A 19378-nucleotide genomic window follows, 5' to 3' on the forward strand; every position below is an offset into this window, starting at 1 on the left:
AATTGGAGTATTCCCAGTTTCTTACGCCCTCTGCGATTTACAGTAGCGAGTGTAGGAATTATATTCAATGCAACTAGTAAAGTTGGTAAAGTAACGGACGAGTGTGGTAAACTGAAAAAAAGTAAAAATTTATAGTAAAAATATCCCTTTGGTTACTTGTTACGCTAGAAACGATATGTACATATGTATGTACACATGTATACATATAATACAATGCGTTTTAAAATATTTAACAATTTAACGACAACATTAAATTCACAACATTAACATTAAATTCACCTGAGATAATTGCAATCATACATCGATTAAAAATGTATTTGCTAACTTATATTTTTTAATACAGTATAACAAAAATGTTATCAATTTCTGAGATCTTACCCACACTGTTACGGAGATTCTGAGAAATATTGTCTTAAAAACAAGTAACGACAATGACAATAATCGGAAATATTTTCAAATGAAACGATATGCATTTAGTCGTTTGGGAAAAGTTGCGGCTCGTCACTTTGATGAGCTTTTTTTAAAACTATTATTCGTATATTATAGAGCAGCTAAACTTAAATTTATTCGAGTCGTGTTAAGAAAAGAGCTTCTTAAAGAAAGCTCGGGACAACATTCTGTTTTATTTGCAGAAATATTTAAATATACCGAAAATTAAACATGTACCAAAATCGGAAAAAGTTAGATAGGTACATGACAAAATAGACAAATTAGAAAAAATAGAAAAATTTTGAATGCTAAAGACTTTGTTAATATATCAATATATATTTTTATATCGATTTGAGAAAAGTAGGACGGTATCTCAATTTGGTATGTATATTAATTTCTTTTTCATTTCTTTTTCGTTCGCCGATTCTTTCGAAACGGCTCAACGAATCGGGATGATCTTTTTTTGCATCTTGTAGTGGCACGTTCTCCGATTGACCCTGTTAAAAAATGTTTTTCGATTTGGTACTCGTAATCTATTTCTCTGGTCTTCGTAAACTATTCTTTTTACAAAAATCCAATTTTTATCAAATTTTGTAAAATCAAATTTACTTATATATAACATACGCGTTTGCTTGACGCACATATTATATGTATGTATATGTACAAAAAATAAATGCAAATTAACCGTTGATAATTACTCGTTACTTTTCCAAAAAACTGTTGCATTGATAAGCTGTAATAATTTATAGACATGAAACATATGTGACATATCTAAATCAAATATTGCCGTGAACTAATAGAAATCATATCAAGAGATGACATACTGTGCAATATTTGCATAAAGTATCTATATAATGCAAATATAACTAATTACAATAGTTACGTGTACCTATACTGAAAATACGATCAGGTCACGATAACTAATTCATGATAGTGATATGAACAAAAGATATTTTCATATAGTGAAGATACGAAAGGTTTTCCATATAAAATTACCATCTTTCCAATTGTACCATGATTATGAAATATCGTATAACATTGAATTTCATGTTATTAATTGTTTACTAAATTACTTCTAATTGACGTCATTATCTTCAGAGATTAAAATTTAATTTTTTTTCTTTTAAATTTATCGATCAAAATATCAAAACAACTTTTATAAAGTCAAGCAGATATTTCGTTTCTTAGAAATCCATACATAAATTCTTTACTTATTACTAGATATTATACATATTACATCGAGACTTTCAAATGTAATGAGATAAGAGTACAAGTACCTATTGAAATTTTTGTACAAACACAATCATACGTTTTTCATATCCAATTTGTCGTGATAGTTACATCCCCTCGAGTTTTTTATCAGTTAACGTTTTTATCAGTTAAATAGATCTTGCACACATTGCATGTATAATGTACAGTCTACAATACGCTTACATACATACACACGTACAAGATGGCCAAGTAAGGCTGTATCCTCTAATAAGATAATCATCGCTATTAGAATAAGATCAATCACTATTTTTCAGGCACTTGCGACAATCTTGTAAAGAAATACGGGCTGCGACCAAATAATATGTCAAGCGGGTGGGAGGTGATTCCTTGTGAAGGAATAAGAAAGAAATGTAGAATAATATTTTTTCGTCCGAGGCTTAGTTTTCGACAAAAGATCAAGTTTACCAAGTTTATCAAGTTTATCAAGTTTATCAAGATCAAGAATAGGGCTAAATAATCGATACAAGGTGATTCTACGTGTGAAAATAAGTCGAAAATGTACAATAAAATTATTTCTCAAGAGGCTTTGTTTCCGAGAAAAATAATTTTGGAAATTTATTCGAACTCTGTCCTTTTGAGAATGAAGCAAGAAGAGAACTTAAACAGAAAAATGTTATTCCACATATTTTACTTCTTTTATAATCAGTCAAGTTGAAGTATACTTTACAAATTTTCAGACTTGAATTTCTCAAAAAAAAAAAAAAAAAAAAAAATCACCTACCACCCGCTTGATTTGGTCAAATCTTGTGTTTTGAATGAAAATTAGTCAGTTTTCAGTCGGCTACCACCATTTCTAGATTTAATCTATTCCTAATTCAGTCTTTTTTCTAACGCTACATATTTCGTTTTTAGTTTTACTCTATAGGTACACAAAATTGTGCTAAACTTACCGCTCAGCAGACACTTTTATATTATTTATCATGTATAGAAGCTTTACTTTGTTACATCGTTGAGAAACGAATCGTTTTCAATCGTTTTCAAAGTGATTTTCGTGCGAAGCCATATCACCAGACTTAGACTTAGTTTCTATGTAAATAAAATATTCGAAAAATTATTCATTAATTACACGCTCGGAGCGTCCGCCTTTTCCCTTTATCGTTCACATTATAGATGACTAACACGATATAGCGTTAAACTTATATATATATATATATATATATGGTATTGCATTAAAAGTCGATGCGCAAAAACTTTTCGCGTATCTATCGAGAGCTGCTTTGTAAGAATAAAGCAGTAATTTACACTACGCAGTGATCACGTACATATTGAAAATTATATTTATTTTTTATCGTCATCGTGGTCTATTGTTACGGTCAATTATATACGTTCAATTAAGTTAGCTATTACTCTGGCTAAATATGTTTATTCAGACATTAACGCCCAACATGTTCAAGTGGACATTAACATTAATGTCAGCATGTAATTTTATACGCTCTTGTGTTCGCCCTCTTTCGTTCGCTCAATTATCGATTATCTTTTTTCAGTCATTTATCTTTTTCTATCGACGAATAACATATATGTTATGTTTGAGTATTTATATCTACCATTGTACGTACCTGTATCGTTAAGCTGTAATTTTACATAAATATGTTCGAGTTAATCGCGCGTGTAGGAATTTTTTTTGGATAATTTCGACACGATGAGCGGTCGACTGATAAATACATTTTTGTGTAGCACTTTGCAAAGTACGGAGTAAATTTCGTAGTTTATAATGCATAACGATTATTCGCAAGTACGTACGTAGATGTGTATTGAAATTATTTATATGCGGAAATTGTCTACCTCAAAGCTCGCGTATGATAGAACGAATGAATTTTTCTACCATTGCCGGGAAACTAATTGTAAGTTGATAAATTAAGGAATAGAATGCGCAATTAGTTATTACTAGGCATTTTTAGGAAAATATATATAGTCGACGAAAGCATCGCTTATTAGAAAGGAAAGTGGTTGGAATATGGTTCTGAAAAAATTTTAAAAGATCAATTTTATTATCTCGCTATATATCTATTTATTATCCTCTTTTTATAAAATACAAATCGAATCAAGTCAATTGGAGCAAGAAGCTAACAAGAGGAAAAGAAAATATTCTACTGTATAGCGCGGCGTATATTTCTGCTCTAATCATGGCTAATCAAGTAGTCTTTTCTAACATCGTTCATTGCTTGCGATTGAAACGTAATTGAACCCCTACCGCGAATAGGATCGAAGATTTATTCCTTATTCATCAAATCTTGATAAACTCGAGCTTCGTGTAGGTATATGCGAATAAAGTAAAAGACGAGTTGAGTTTCTGGACTCTGGACGACTTTTTTATTTTTAAAAAGGATCAAACACGATAACGAAGTTTGGACAATAATTTCAATTACGTAAATTACGTAAAATTTGAGATTCCAAATAATTATTATAATTTTATTCCTTTTCGATACATCGGAATTTTATATTTTGTCGCACGACGATATTTGCGAATAATTTTATACGCGTAATGATTTTATGCTAAACCATACTCGCTTAACAATTATAATAATTTGATCGGTACGGTATTATCTTTAACGTCGTATTAGTCGAATGTAAAATTGTCCGCGATACGGAAAACTGATCGATAAGCTAAATGTAAATCACCGGCAGGTCGTTTCCAAGTAAACCTGTTGACCGAAGCTTTGAAATTAACGCTCGGATCGACTAAAGATTTTTCGTCGTCCTTGATATAAAGCAACTAAGCAGTGACTGCGAATCGATCGTAGAAAGTAGTCGAAAAGTGCACGAAATCGTCGGCGAAGGAATTGCAAGTGATTCGCATCGGAGGATGGAAAAGCGCGAAGGAGGGACGCTTGCGCTAAGGGAGACCGCGTACTTTCATTTCGAGCGGCCACCTGTGCTTGCGCTCACACTCTCCTACCCCATTCAACCATCCCAAGCCCTGCCCTATACTATATATACGAAGACATTCTCGATACCATTTCACTTCTCAACGTTACCACCGCGTCGGACTCTCTACATTTCCAAGATCGTATCTGCTTCGACAAACGGACTCGCAACGATACCTCGCTTATTCTTTCACCCCTATTTTACTTGGTGAGTTAACGTGTCTACCTCGTCTATCTTCATATTTATTAAATTTCCACAATTCGTTCATTAAGTGGTAATTACACGTTAATAGATCATTGTTACGGTACAATTAGTTTGAACGAAATAACAGATTATTTTGCAAGAACGAAACATCATTAAGTGGTTTCTCATTTTTTAACTTGTGACTCGAAAGAATGTCTGAAAAAGTTGTTCACATTTGCTTATCTTCTACGCATTATGTACATATATACATGTATAACATGTACTCGTACATAACGGGTTTAAGATCATTTTATAGGAATGGAAATTTAAAAAATATATAAACGTATTTAAATAAATTTTCAGTGAATCAACGGTTTTTATGACAGTGATAATAATAATAATAAAAGTACAAAATTGTACTGGAATAGCGACATAACATCTACTGTCTAACCACTTACTGCCTTTTTTTTTTCATAAAATGTATTCTTCGATGAAGCGTGTAATACAGTAGGACACACTTATAGCAATACCGACGACTCAAATCAGTCGCATTATAGACTTTCTTAGATCTCTCGTAATTAGCTCTCGTAATTGTGGTCCGTATGGTGTACGTATTTTATCTCGTACGATATTATATTACTTAAAATTTCCTGATTGTATATCTTGACTCGTACTACGAGAATGGTCGTCGTTACCTCTCTTACCGCCAGCTGCCATAACGTGGTAGATGCGTAAAATACTAAAGCTACTTTGATGAACGCGTAAGAACGTTTCGAATACGGGAATCTGAATACTTGGCACGTGTACCAAGGACCGATACGTCATAGGCACATGCTCGATAGCAAGGAAGTCGTCCTGGACGATGACACATCCAACGGTCGACAATAGTAGAAGATTACGTCTTTACCAAAATTATTATACAAGTTTTATCACAATTTCGTTTAATCTGATACGTATTTATACGGAAATGACGTAACGCTGCCTCGTTGGGCCGCAAACTTTCTGATTTCTCTTTATGAAAATGAAAACCGGGATAGTCTTTTGTACCACGGTGTACTATTCGCAGTGTACTTGTACGATAATGTGTTTGAATTTTCTATCGTCATCTACCGTATTATCCAAAATCCAAGATCTTCGTCGAAAAGCTTCGTTGATAATCATAATCAAGGATAAGAAAATGGAGTAATATTATTAAGGAGATGTTGTTGTTTACGAGTTCGATTCGATTTCACGCCCATAAATCACGCCCTAAATGTTTGCTACTGCTTCTAAGTTTATCAAATTTCTTTAAAACTACGTCATATTACCCGTCTAAAAATATTACTAGTTGATCGATAACCCAAGTACACGTCTGCCCTTACAAATAATTCATTGACGAAACATTTACGAAATTTTAGGTAAGCTACTCGTATGTCCTCCCTGTGCTCGAGCAACCCAACGTCTTGTCTATCGATGTATATGAATTCTATGATTGTGATCCACGACACGTATTATTAGCGGTTATAGTTGTACTTGGTGTTTGGTCAAATTTTTCACTGTACATACTATGATTATCTTTGTCGATGTATGTATCTATGCTGTATATTAGAAAGATTAGTCGCTGTATATAAGAAAGAGTAAAAGTGTAGTTATATATAAGAGTAAAGTTGTAGTTTTTTAATGAAAAATAAATATAGAAAATTCATCATTTGTAATAATATTATAACTCGGAATCGTTATGATTAAATAAGATACTCGTATATTAAAGATACCGGTATGTCCATCTTGCGTACATATTTTCTCCAAAGAACGTAGTAAAACTTCTTAAAACTCGATAAAAGTTTTTCCAACAGTCCAAGAGGGAGTCTTATAAAAAGTCCAAGAAAGGTTCTTTAAACGATCCAGAAAAAATTCTTATTTACTCTGACTGTTTCGCTCTTACGTGAGCGTGCTTTCTTCGGACGGTTTTAAGAAAATCCAAGACTATCAAGGAACTAACAATAAGTTTAGTAAAGGGAGATAGGGAAAAGTTATAGGATGGTGTTTAGATGCAGATACGTAAGTATCTATTCAGAGACAAATTCGGATAAGATTGGAATATAAGATAGCGCGTAAAGTATGTGCGACAAACGGTGCTAATATAATGCGTTGCAACATCGTTACGATACGATAGAGATTCAACGAAGAAACTACTTTTTTATAATAAGAACGATCGTAACATATTGATTAATCAAAGTTAAGCGGTATAATGGTAAAATTTAACCGGTTAGCGTGGATGTCCACCAAGATCACCTACATTTTTCTTCAAATAGAAGTAGAGTAAAAATAAAGAAAGGAAACAAAATTTATCGACTGACGAATGAAAACAACGGCGAATAAGAAATAGTACGATGTAATAAAAAAATGAGAAAAATATTTCATTATCTACTTATATGTATTTAACGAAATCTTCTTACTGAGTTTAATTCATAAACCTATTCAAGATTAACTAATATAACATTTCGATGAAAATCAATTAAAGGTTTAATATTATTTTACTTTCAGGAAATTTGATAAGATGTCGATCAAATTCTACGCAAAATCACTCTTGCTATTTATTATTGTTGGCCTTGTTGTCGCTGCTGAAAATTACATAGATTACGGAGGTAGGTGAAAAAAAGTTGAGAATATTCGTTCGATGCACGTTCGAATATAAATAATATCATCCTTTTATATTATATTTTTTTTATATTTATTTACTAGTATTATTTGTTAGTATTATTTGTATGGTATTCAGGTACTTATTTTAATTTTGAATCTGTAAAACTGTATACGTAGATCGTTACAAGCTGTTACAGAGATTTTGCAGTCTATAAGTTGAAACGACCACATTACTACATCGAGGAAAGCATTGCTTTTGCTATCGCTATGTAATACAGCAGTAGCGTACTTCAAACGATAAACGAATAAGCCTTTCAAAGGTCAAAGTTTTATTTCGATGAAACGATTTCTATATCGTTCCTATAAACACGACGAATCTTTTAAAGCTCATATATGTATGAACGTTGAAAGTGGAAAATTACAGACGTTTGATGTCAGATTTACCTGTAACAAGCTTTTAAATAATCGCTCTCGATATGATAACTTCTTCGTAACTTTGCAATTTTCATTTTGCATTTTATTATACATACAAATCGCTTAATGTAAACGTTAAATGAAAATTTAATAAATCGAAATGTAAGTAACTATCATTTGACTGACAATGACCAACTGACATTTGGTCGAACTGTCTAATTTCACTGATAATGATTCTTAATAGCCAACAACGTACCATCGCTCGATCACTTTCATCTGCACATCGTATTTACAGATGAAGTGACAGAAAAAACACCAATTGAAAATATTCGCGAGATTTACAAAATTCTGATGCAACGTAGCGCTTTGGAGAATACCAGACTCGGCGAGACTCCGCTAGAACATTTGATGATCCGTAAATCTCAACGATCGCCTTCGTTACGTTTACGTTTTGGACGTTCGGATCCTCGTCTGTAAGTATATGAGTTTTTAACGTTTTTATCTTTAGATAACGAACATTCTCGGATAAACACTCGCATAGAATAGAAAATTTAGAAATACCGACGTAATAAGAATAATAACTATATTTTCGTCCTTTCTTTGGACAATACGCTCACTTTTTTTTCATTCGTGCAACAGCAAGACTTACCCATTTTTCTTATCTAATTTACGTACCTACCTATAAGTTCTCTTCGCTTTTTAACCACGACGAGAGCAAAATACAATCCACTAAAATATACATAGATATGCATGTATGTGTCACAAGTTGAATAGGCTAAATTTTATTCAATTTCACTCGAGTCGTGGAATTTTATTCGAGGAATGATTCGTACTTGATATAGAAAAATAGAGAAACTATAACATCTAATTATCTTATAAGATATTTGTATATTTATCCGTATCGATGTAATCGTAAAAATGTAGAAGTCGATAATTGTGCGATACACTTTGGAGCAAATACTAATAGAATTTGTATAAATAACATTTGAAAATTGTATTTTTCAGGTCGCAATTCTACCAAAACCTATAAGCGTTATTTCATCGAGATTCGACAACGAGCGAACACGGATATGAATAACATTCTTCCGTTTCTCTTACCATATATATAAAAATCGTACAGAATGTACAACCTACATCTAATTATATCGTAACATTACGCGATCTGCTAGAAAATAGAAATTATTTTTATTCTTCTTCTTTTATTCCTTTTAAACACGATGAGAATTAAAAACATTATCCGTAATTAAAATATTTTCCATACTAAATATTATATTTTTGATGGTTCGTTATATAAAGTTAATTTTTGCTTTGACAGTAAACGGTATAAAAATATAATAGACGGTGTAGTGTTTGAAAAGAAAATCGACATTCGAAATTACTAATAAAATGGACACAAGAGAAATTTACTACATCTTTTACATTACGCGATTAATTTGTATCTCCTTGTTTATTAAGTTAGCAATTTTAATTTATTTTACGTACATATATCCAGTGACACCATTTGTTAAGTATATGTCTCAACATTATTTACGTTATACGTATACGCTATACATATATTTATATATATATGAATTTATCTGACAAAGGTTAGTAAACTTAGAATTGAAAAAAAGATGTTGCTTATCGGAACAACACGTTCGTCCCTTGGAAGAGAACAATTTTTTTTCAACGTTTTGCTGAAGCCAAAAATTAATGACAAGAATGGAAAACAACCATCACAACGGAAAATTAATACTTGATTTATTTTCAACTTTTTATTATCGTTAATTTCGTTTCTCTGAGCACGAGTCGTTGAAACGAAAAGATCAAAATGTCGGAGATTGAATTATTTATTTGACTCGATTTCCAATGTTTGTTGGTGTCGATCTGCCGATTCGGACTAGGAAGTATACCTATTTAATAATAAAGCGTACTGAATGTGGAAATAATAACAAGGCTTACTCGAGATGCAAGTATATTTAATGACAAGGCATAATATGATAATATCGAGAATTTCAACAGATCGAAACGAAGAAATGTGAGTTTGGGTTTTTTGTAAACTTTGGAGTGAAAATTTATTAACTACGTATAATTACTTGACACTTAAAATTAATTGCAAGGTATAAATTGTTTCCGAAACGTTATAATTAAACGATTCTATCGTCCTATATGTGTTTTTTCTTTCGCAAATTTTAAGTACGTTCATTGCACTTTTACGTTATTTCACTCACATAGAGATTTCAAGCATTACGTTTAATACGTATAATTTCTCAACATTTCTGGCTCATGCCCTAAGTTTGCGACGAAGAAAATTTTATAGAGAACGAAATTTGAGTCTTAGAATTAGTTAAAAAGGTTTAGCTTATCTTAAGCTATAATTTGAACGTTTAATACGATTTCATGATACTTAATCGTTACTTAAAGTGTGCCGTTTTTATGGAAGAACAAAGCTTCTTAAGCGAACACGCGGCTTCTTTATCTTCGTGAATCAATTCGCCGACATTTTTAAATTCTGGTCGTGATAAAAGTTGGCTTCGTGCGTGGTCAACGGTAATAGAAAGTGGCATTCTTAACATTTTTCTCCAATTCGTTTTCTCATATTGGATAAGAAACTGTAAGAGGATGATTTTGTTATTCTTCGTAAATATGATAATACGTATTTTACTTTACATAAATATCGATATCAACGGAGTTTGAATACTTTTATCGGGAAAAATGTATTATGTAGTTCAGATCGTTCAGACTATACTAGCCAATATATGCATGATTTCGACATATCTACTAATTTGTTTCCTTAGAAATGTCAAATAAATTTGCTTACTGTTATCCTGTTTGCCGTACTGCTTTATTTCTATTAAATGCGAACTATATCACGTTTTTATTTACGAAAACCGAAAACGTCCTTACTAAAATTGTTTCGTGAATAAAGTTTCTAATTATAAGACAATTCGATCAATGGATAAAGAATATATATGTACATACCATTGTATATTTTACATTAATCACTCTATCTACTTTATGTACGTTTGCATTACTTGGTTAAATTTTTAACCTTATTTTATTCGAACTTTGTAACGTAACTATTTTAATAAAGATCTATACGCTCCCTCGATTTTTCTATTTATTTATCCTATCACGATTATTCCAATTATATACTGACCTGATCAAACGCTGTGTCTTCAATATGGAACATTATATGCGTTAGTGGTTTAAAAAGAGGTGACATATCCGGTATATCGTCCACAAGTTTCGTAATATCATTTTGTCGTAATTTATTTAATATTAAATCAGACGCGCGAATTAGAATTTCGTGCGTTACCTGTAACGCAAAACATTTCGCACGAAATTAAACTTTGCATGCGATAATTTAGATCACAATATGTTTTATTACGTACTTTTAAAGCCTGTCGTCCAGAACTAGTGAACAACAGCTCGTCGGTATGTACCTCGATAACGGAAAACAAGTTGTACGTTTCATTAATGTACGAATCTCTATTTGATGTTTGTACACTGAAAGATTAATTTCATTGTGTTTAAACATTTAAACAAGATTGTTTAATTGGAAAAATTGTTGACCTTGAAATCCAAGATAAAGACGAATTTCGTAGCAGCTTTCTTACCTCATTTTTCACCGATATAAAGATCGAGTTATCTTTCACGCGAAAAGCGTACCTCTAATTATTTTGAATAGTGCGTTGTGATTGCTAATTTTAAAATAATAAAAATAATAAAAATAATAAAAATAATAAAATAAAATAAAATAAAATAAAAATAATAAAATAATAAAAATTTCATAGAAATATTTTTTTAGGATTATAAAATAGTCTTACTTCTTTTTTACGAGCTGGAAGAAATCATCGATTTGGGAAGTATGCTTATCGTCTTCGTCGATACTACAAATAGCTTCGGCCAAGGTGGTTACCGTTGCTGATACATCGTTGGGGTCGAAAAAATTTAATTCCAAGCAATCTATTCCTTCGGAGGTTGAATCGCCTTGTATTTTTGTTTCGCACGTCTTCGAAAACTCGATAAGAGCGGTATAGAGGGATGCACAGAGAACGTGGAGAAGGACGTTCCCACCAATTGGATGACAATGGGCAGGAATATTATCTTGTAATGCAAGTACAGTTTTTAAAATTGCAGGTGGTAACGTTACATACAATTCAGCGAAACAACCAATTACCAACGACATTGCCTGATACATAGAAGCGCCTGTCTGCAAATTATTAGGACATCTTTCAAAAACCACGTATCGGATTCAAGGATTACGAGCAATTTTTGTATCGCTTTCGTTTGTAATATCTTCTTCACATTTCCCAGCAATAATTGCAGGACAAATTCACGTCAAATATTTGCTTGTTACGTTTGCATTCGAAGGTAATACATTTATATAAATATCATATCGAAGACTAGCGATAATATTAAGATACAGCTCGCTCTACGTGTATGTAGAGATGCAGTTTAGTTACTATTAAAATGAAACTAAATGCACGTTTATAATCAGCAACTTACTTTTACAGCTTCCAAAAGAATTTCGATAATTGGATGCATCATATTGTTTAAAGGACTTAAAATCGCATTCAGCCAGGGCGGTCTTGATTGATTCCACACCTAAATAAATATGTTTATGTTGCTTTTATATATATTATTTTTTATTCTTACATATTTTATTTTTATTCTCGATATTTTAACGAATACCTGTTGGCGGTCCAGATAACTCGACCAATCAGGGATCTGCTCTAAAGCTGTCACGATAACACAGCCAGGGTCTTGCGCTATGTACGTTAAAATATACGTTAAACTATAAAGGCCTAACGCCGACGTTACTTTCATCGATGCATTGCACATTATACCACTGCATAAAAAACCACCGCAACTCATTCCATTGGAATGTAATTCTTCGAAAACATCAAAATCATTTTTACACGTAAAATTACCACATTTGTAGATTAAGGTGTTTAATAATATTTTAGCCACCGCATAGTCATTCATAAAGAGTACCTATGAAAATTTGAAATTAGCATCCTTTTTTAATCGTGCAAATGTACGCATTCGTCGAGGACAAAAATAAGCGGACATATAGCGGAAGTGGATTGCATCGTTTTACCATATGACAAACATCAACGGTAGAAGAAAATTATCGAAAAGAAACTGGTTTCATATTTATAGCTTATATCTCTAATTAGAGATTATTTCATTCTTATGCTATAGATAGCGTTACAATTACCTTCATTAACTGAGGCCAATTTGGTTGGGGTTGATGTCTAAGGACGTTTAATTCTAAAATCGCAACTCGGTTTTTAGGCAAACTTGAAATGTAAATGTCAGAATCGGCGGAGCCTAATAAATTCGGTGCGCATACTAATAACCAGGCAGCAGGTTCGCGACGTGGTTGCAAAATTGTTAAATTTTCAAATCCAAAACGGAATACCTATAATAAAAATTCAACGAATCTAGAACAAAACTGTATGAGCTATACCTACGTATTTACGTACTACCACTATGTGAAGACGTTAAAAGATCGTGCGAGATGACCTTGAAATTTCCAAAAAAAAAAAAAAAAAAAGAATCACCCTGTACATATGTTTAATCATATTTCAGTTATTCGAAGCTATTAATATTTTACCTGATATAATTCTCGAAGAGGAGTTCCCCTTAATAACAAGCAAATCAACAATTCATTGCATTTCGCGTGTATGTCCCTAATGGCAGTTGGTAATCTATTTAATTTCATCCCAATCATTTCGTTGGCACTTGCACAGGCGCCCAAGGCAAGATATCCGGTACAACACAGAACGTTAAAGGCATCCGTCCAGAATTGTTCGGATCGTGCCAAACTCGGTCGACCCTATTTTTAATTCGTATGTTTTTGTATCGATATTACCTATACGCATAGTAACTGAAAGCGATATACGATCGAAGATATTCTTACGTAAATAAATCTTGTAACGATAATGGACAAAGATTCGTTCAACATTCCAGAAAAAATACGTTGTGCCATTTTTGGAGATACGGTACTCCATAGATCTCTCTTTGTTCCTAAAAATATGAAATAAAAAATATGAAAAATATAGTTATAATTAAGAGGAAAATACAACAGTATCGATCCGTAGGTGTTTAAATAACATAATTTCAAACGCAGCCTTTGGATGAGACAAATATGGATCCTCGAGATCTTTTTGAAGGAAAATTGTCAAACGCTATGTTGCGTGAATGGTTGCAACTTGCAGAAGGAATGTTAAAAGCACGTTACACACCTTCTGCTGAGAAATTTTATACCATTTGTCATATCATATTTCCCAATCGTTGCTGTAAGAAACTACCATCTATTCACGTTACCGTAATATTTATTATCGAGATAATGTCTCGTAACAGAGGCTACATATTAAAAATCTCTTTAACAAAATGAAATTACTTATTGCTGTATAAAAGAATGTCTGTAAACTACGTCTTATCGTGACAGATATCAAGAGATATCAGGTAAAAGGTATAAATCACAACTACAGCTTTTACAAACTATTAATACTTTGATATCGAATACCGAATTCGTTTTTTCGACATTTAGATTGATAGATGATATATTACTTTCTAACTTTGTTATAATTACCTTGCATATATAGCCACCACATTTGTATTACGAAAGAGCATCGTTCTCGTTCAAAAAATGACGTAGTATCGTGCCAACTGAGGGAATCCGCTTCGTTAAGTATATATAACGAAATTAAGCGGCAATGTAAATCCAATAATCGCTCTGCTACAGCTTCAGCCATTTCATGATAGCATTTATACGATGTGTTTAATTTCTCGCTATCCCAAAGAAAAATTATGGAAATTATTTGGAAATTAAGCTATTAATTGGAAACTGCGAACACTAGCACCATATTATTATTATCGAAATAAGATTTTTCTTTTATCCGAATATTCCGAGTGTTCGATATTATATCGTGAAATCACAAACTTCGCAGATATTTGCAATTGCATATGGAAAAAGGTTCCTAAAAATAATGCTTCGTGCGAAAATTTTCAGAATAAATGATTCAGAACCATTCAAACTTACATGTACAATTCTTGTATAGAATTTGGGTTTTGTCATTTTCTTATCATTAGACGTGTCTATCAAGATCGTCTAAGATCTAAATGAAATGAAATATAAAACGATAAAAAAAGAGGAATAAGCAACAACCGTTGATTCGTATAAGTTAGAAAAAATAAGTTATTCACAATTAGGTCTTTCAGTAGATAGAATTCCTTCGCTTTACAAATTTTAAATTTTTCAAATCGTCTACATAATTAATTTGTCTAATTCTCCATGTATCTCTTAATTTTAATTATATAATAAATTTAACATTGCATTATAGCTTATTCGTGCAATCATATAAAAAACACACGCATTCATACGTGCACAACAAATATCAATTACCTTGATTGTGGGGAAATTAAATTCTTAGCTTGTCGATTATAGCACCACAGACAATTTCGTATTAATGCAGCTGCTCCTAAAGTAGCTGTTAATACCGTTAAATCTGCATGATCTAACGATTCTTGAATAAGGAGATGTAAATGTTCTGAAATAGCGTTATCGTTACAAAATGTGTATTAAAATATTATATATTTTGCGATAAGTTTAATTGCTCGTTTTATTTTAGTAAAGCAACAGCAGATATCTATTTAAGTACGATTATGTACGATGACTTAAGCTTGCATCTTTTTCCAACAAAGTTATTTTTTTTACCTAATAATTTATCGGCGGTATCGACAACAAGCAACACAAATTCGGACGGTGAGATCTTTTTGATAACTCTCTCTTCGTTTTCTACGATTGTGGAAGATTTCTTCCCCATTAAACTCGTTAGACCAGAATGACGTTTAAAAGCAGCTTGAAAATCTGCTTCCCACCATGTAACAATTTTAACTGCGACGAATGACGCGTGTCTCGGAAAATCAAGTTTTCCACCGCTAATACGTAAGCAAAGAGGCTCCTTTAGTACAGTTTGCATTTCCTGTATCATTATGATATATTATACGTCATTATACCATAACAAACCTACGGTGTTATTAGTTTGTAAGAAAATAAAATTGAGATAATTTATATTTACGTGCATATTTTTATATAGTCGTCGTTTAACGCTTTATCAACCAAATTGTAGAAAGAAATCGTATTTGCGTTTAAAATCTACAGTTCGATGTTACGTACGTGCATACAACAATTATAAAAATTTTGGATAAATAACTCGATGGTATAGGAGAAAATTTTTCTATCTCAAAAGATCTATCATAGATATATTATACAGTACACCTTAACTAATATATGCATATGATTAATGAGGAATATGAACCAAGTGACAACAGCTTGATCGCACCGAACCAATTAATTTTTAATCGTGTATTTCTTTTTTATTTTAAAAACAACATTAAAATTAATATTATCAGAATAGAGAAGATATTAGCATCGATTTCTAAATTTCTGATTTCATATGCAAAACTTTATTTACAATAATAGAAATTTTTTATCGTTTGTAAATTAAAGAAACAACTTAGTACCTTATAGAAAATTGTCATATTAAATAAACTTACATGAGTCACAGCCGAAATCGTACGCAACATGTACTTGTACATATAAAAGTACATTTCATCTACTAAAAAAAAAACTTCAAGAGTGACGGAAAAAAAGCTTAAGACTAATATACATACATGTATATATTGTAAATGTTACTAACAATATAGATAAAATTCCCCTTGGGGGAAATACATACATATATCATACACATGTCGTACGATTTTAATTGTAAGATGGTTTCCAAGCTAATACACATGTATATGTATAGCAATCTTATCTTTTTCCATACTTAGAAAAATTCCAAATATCAAATACCAATACCGAATATTAATATATTTTAATAATAATCCGTATAACCATTATACAAATTTACTTATTATTCGCTATATATTTATTATTTTGTAGTAAAAAAAAAAAGTATATTATTAAGTATTCTTATTAAGTATTCAAAACAAGTTCTTTAACTTGGTGGAAAATTATTCGAGAAATTCGGAACTATTATTTAAAAATAATAATACCTGATAATATTGCATGTCCCGTTGCAATAAGATTCTAACGCGGTCTACTAAATTGCCATCTTCCATAATCTCCATTTTCGTCGATTCTTTGGTAGATAATTTGGTAGAATAACGTTCTTAGAAATATATAAATATATAAAAATATTTATTAACGACAAATTTTAGATAATAATATTCATCAATACTTAACTTGAATATTACTTATTTACATAAAGCATACTCGATAAATAATTTATACAGAAAAACGTATAGCGATCGTGTATATATTGTTATATTAAATTTTAAAATAAACTATTCTTCATTATATTTCTTCTTTTGCACATAAATATGCATATAAATACCAAACTTATAAATGTGCCATTCTATCATGCAAATATTTGTGTCAATATTTTACAAAGATACTCACATAAATATATTACAATGTCATATCTATTCTATATTATTATTTATATACATAGATTGTAAAATTGTACATTTCCAACTTAAGATATTCAGTCATTTCAATCGATATTACAACTTTGAACATCGATAAATTGAATTAACGATCTGTCATTGTCGCTTCTCTTTCTTTTCCACTAAAGGAACATTTATCGAAGTTTGTTTGATCCTTTATGATTGCTGCTATTTCACTGTTAAGTAGTTCGTGTAATGTTTTTCCGTCATGTTTATAAATCCATCTACCATTTATAAAATCGTATCGCTTTGGACCAGACTTAGGAGAAGATAGCCAAATTTGTTTATTCGGAGTCTGACGATTTATGACATAAGTGCCATGAGAAGTACCAAACTTGACAGTTAATACTCCATCCTACAACATTCAGTACAATATTATTATCTAAAAATCACAATTACGTAATATCTTCATAATTGTAACATAGTCATAAAAATACCATATATATGCTGATACAACATACCCCGTATGACACATCTGCATCCGATAAATGTGCTGTTTGTTCTATTAATTCATCAAAATATTCAGTTAAAGAATCAAGCGTTTCGTCAGAAATTTTCTCAAATTCTACAGGCGTCAATTCTCTATGTAAAAGAAAAGGTTTCTTTTGTGTTATTCATAATTTACTGTCGTTTGCTAGTATATTCTTGTTAAAAGGCTCAAAAAGGATTAGAACCGAGTTAAATTATAAACAAATAATCGTATGCTGCATGTGTTATTTCTACGCGCGTGTGTGTGTATGTATCTATGAGTCAAATACACGATAGATCGTACTAAGCGTAATATATAATATTTATACATATACTTATGTTTATTTTATATATATACATATTTATACATTTTATGTATTTAATATTTGCATGTAATATTTAGATTTCCCAATTCAAAACATTATTCTAAAGATCTAAAGAAGGCACAACTACTTTAAGCTTAGAATATGTACAGAGAATAAGTTGTCATCGTTATTATCATAATATGTACTCACTGTGTAATTGGAAATACAACACTACTATTTGAGCTGAGATAAGCTATTAATCTATAATTGAATGTCTTTACATTATTACTTTTATTTGAATACTTTTTAGAATGCAATACAAGATAACCTATATTCTTTGGATATTTTATGTCGATCTCTTGTATTAAACAAGTATTTGTAACTTTTGATACCCAATCATGCGATAGAATTCTAAAAATGCTACTTCTTGTTATGCTTCTAGTTAGTAACATGATATAAATTTTTTCTATATTGTATATTGATCAAACAAGATACCAAAGGAACATTGCCAGCATACTCTATGCGCAAAACATGGTTGGTTTTGTTGTGGACTGTATAATCATACATATTAGTATATATACTGTTACGTCATAGCGTGAATATAACTTCATGAGAGTCCTCATGCTTATAGACCTGATCATTCCCGGACTAGCGCGACGTCATGCGGCAAAGTGCCGAGGTCAACTAAAGGTAGCATATACAAGAACCTATAAAATTAGGGATCTGCCCTGTTTGGTTGCACAGAACACGTAGAGGCAATGCGAATTGCTTATGCCTAACGATAAATAAACGACGAAAATAAAAAATTAAGTATAAACAAATAGACATAGCGACAATATATATAATAATCATTATCATTGCCTCTACATGTTTCTATAACGAACATTAAGAAAAATGGAATTATTATTGCACTGTGTATGAAAATACTAAAAGCGAATTCAAGGTAGCCCCATTTACACCACGTTCTGTAGATTCGGGAATGTCGAACTCGCGTAGTTTTACTTCGACGTTCGTCCACGTTGATGATTGTACAAAGAGTACTCGAAAAAGCTCGGATAGAAAAGTAAATACGAACTTTTTCGTAGAATCGTACAATTAAATATGTTCCCGTAACATAGAACTCAATAGGTTCTTGCCTATGTTAAATTGCAACCAAACAGGGTAAGTCCCTAATTTTATAGGTTCCTGTATATGCTAACTTTACTTGACTTCAGTTCTTGACCGCATGGAGTAGCACCTGTATTGTGAAACAATTGGGACTCGAGCGTGAACACACTCGTTTCCTCTCTGATATAAGCCTATTTGTAACGAATTTA

At 31.5% G+C, this 19378-nt stretch overlaps 3 protein-coding genes across 4 annotated transcripts; 1 reads left to right on the forward strand and 2 right to left on the reverse strand.

The window, feature by feature from the left end:
- The first annotated feature begins 4489 nt into the window (after positions 1-4489).
- Positions 4490-9188, forward strand: LOC126914535 (uncharacterized). Its single transcript, XM_050718608.1, has 4 exons — positions 4490-4773; positions 7273-7373; positions 8078-8255; positions 8788-9188. Exons 1-4 carry the CDS (start codon positions 4505-4507, stop codon positions 8810-8812), a joined length of 573 nt encoding a protein of 190 aa, XP_050574565.1. The 5' UTR covers positions 4490-4504; the 3' UTR covers positions 8813-9188.
- A 773-nt stretch (positions 9189-9961) lies between these two features.
- LOC126914506 (uncharacterized) lies at positions 9962-17388 on the reverse strand. 2 transcript variants are annotated; one of them, XM_050718548.1, is made up of 14 exons: positions 17243-17377; positions 16837-16952; positions 15494-15761; positions 15182-15326; positions 14369-14568; positions 13694-13800; positions 13388-13609; positions 12989-13192; positions 12460-12762; positions 12274-12372; positions 11592-11977; positions 11157-11271; positions 10922-11080; positions 9962-10373 (listed from the first exon to the last, which is right to left on the reverse strand). In XM_050718548.1, exons 2-14 carry the CDS (start codon positions 16909-16911, stop codon positions 10176-10178), a joined length of 2481 nt encoding a protein of 826 aa, XP_050574505.1. In that variant the 5' UTR covers positions 16912-16952; positions 17243-17377; the 3' UTR covers positions 9962-10175. The 2 variants fall into 2 exon arrangements, with proteins under 2 accessions (XP_050574505.1, XP_050574506.1); XM_050718549.1 differs by lacking the exon at positions 16837-16952 and having other exon boundaries at positions 17243-17388.
- LOC126914533 (frataxin, mitochondrial) lies at positions 17248-18617 on the reverse strand. Its single transcript, XM_050718606.1, has 3 exons — positions 18273-18617; positions 17751-17871; positions 17248-17644 (listed from the first exon to the last, which is right to left on the reverse strand). The coding sequence occupies exons 1-3, from the start codon at positions 18512-18514 to the stop codon at positions 17375-17377; spliced, it is 633 nt and encodes a 210-aa protein (XP_050574563.1). The 5' UTR covers positions 18515-18617; the 3' UTR covers positions 17248-17374.
- Positions 18618-19378: the final 761 nt, after the last annotated feature.

Source organism: Bombus affinis, chromosome 3 (genome assembly GCF_024516045.1).
Source record: "Bombus affinis isolate iyBomAffi1 chromosome 3, iyBomAffi1.2, whole genome shotgun sequence".
Classification (NCBI taxonomy): domain Eukaryota; kingdom Metazoa; phylum Arthropoda; class Insecta; order Hymenoptera; family Apidae; genus Bombus; species Bombus affinis.

Bases quoted from the DNA above. Each gene is read 5' to 3' on its own strand.
- LOC126914535 (XM_050718608.1), top strand. From the start codon at position 4,505: ATGGAAAAGCGCGAAGGAGGGACGCTTGCGCTAAGGGAGACCGCGTAC. The intron at 7,374-8,077 runs GTAGGTGAAAAA...TCGTATTTACAG, and splicing joins AAATTACATAGATTACGGAG to ATGAAGTGACAGAAAAAACA. The intron at 8,256-8,787 runs GTAAGTATATGA...TGTATTTTTCAG, and splicing joins GGACGTTCGGATCCTCGTCT to GTCGCAATTCTACCAAAACC.
- LOC126914506 (XM_050718548.1), bottom strand. From the start codon at position 16,911: ATGGAGATTATGGAAGATGGCAATTTAGTAGACCGCGTTAGAATCTTA. The intron at 15,762-16,836 runs GTATTATTATTT...ATAATGATACAG, and splicing joins GGGACATGCAATATTATCAG to GAAATGCAAACTGTACTAAA. The intron at 13,610-13,693 runs GTAAGAATATCT...AATTAAAAATAG, and splicing joins TCGTTACAAGATTTATTTAC to GGTCGACCGAGTTTGGCACG.
- LOC126914533 (XM_050718606.1), bottom strand. From the start codon at position 18,514: ATGTTACTAACTAGAAGCATAACAAGAAGTAGCATTTTTAGAATTCTA. The intron at 17,872-18,272 runs GTGAGTACATAT...TCTTTTACATAG, and splicing joins GTTGTATTTCCAATTACACA to AGAATTGACGCCTGTAGAAT. The intron at 17,645-17,750 runs GTATGTTGTATC...TGAATGTTGTAG, and splicing joins ATGCAGATGTGTCATACGGG to GATGGAGTATTAACTGTCAA.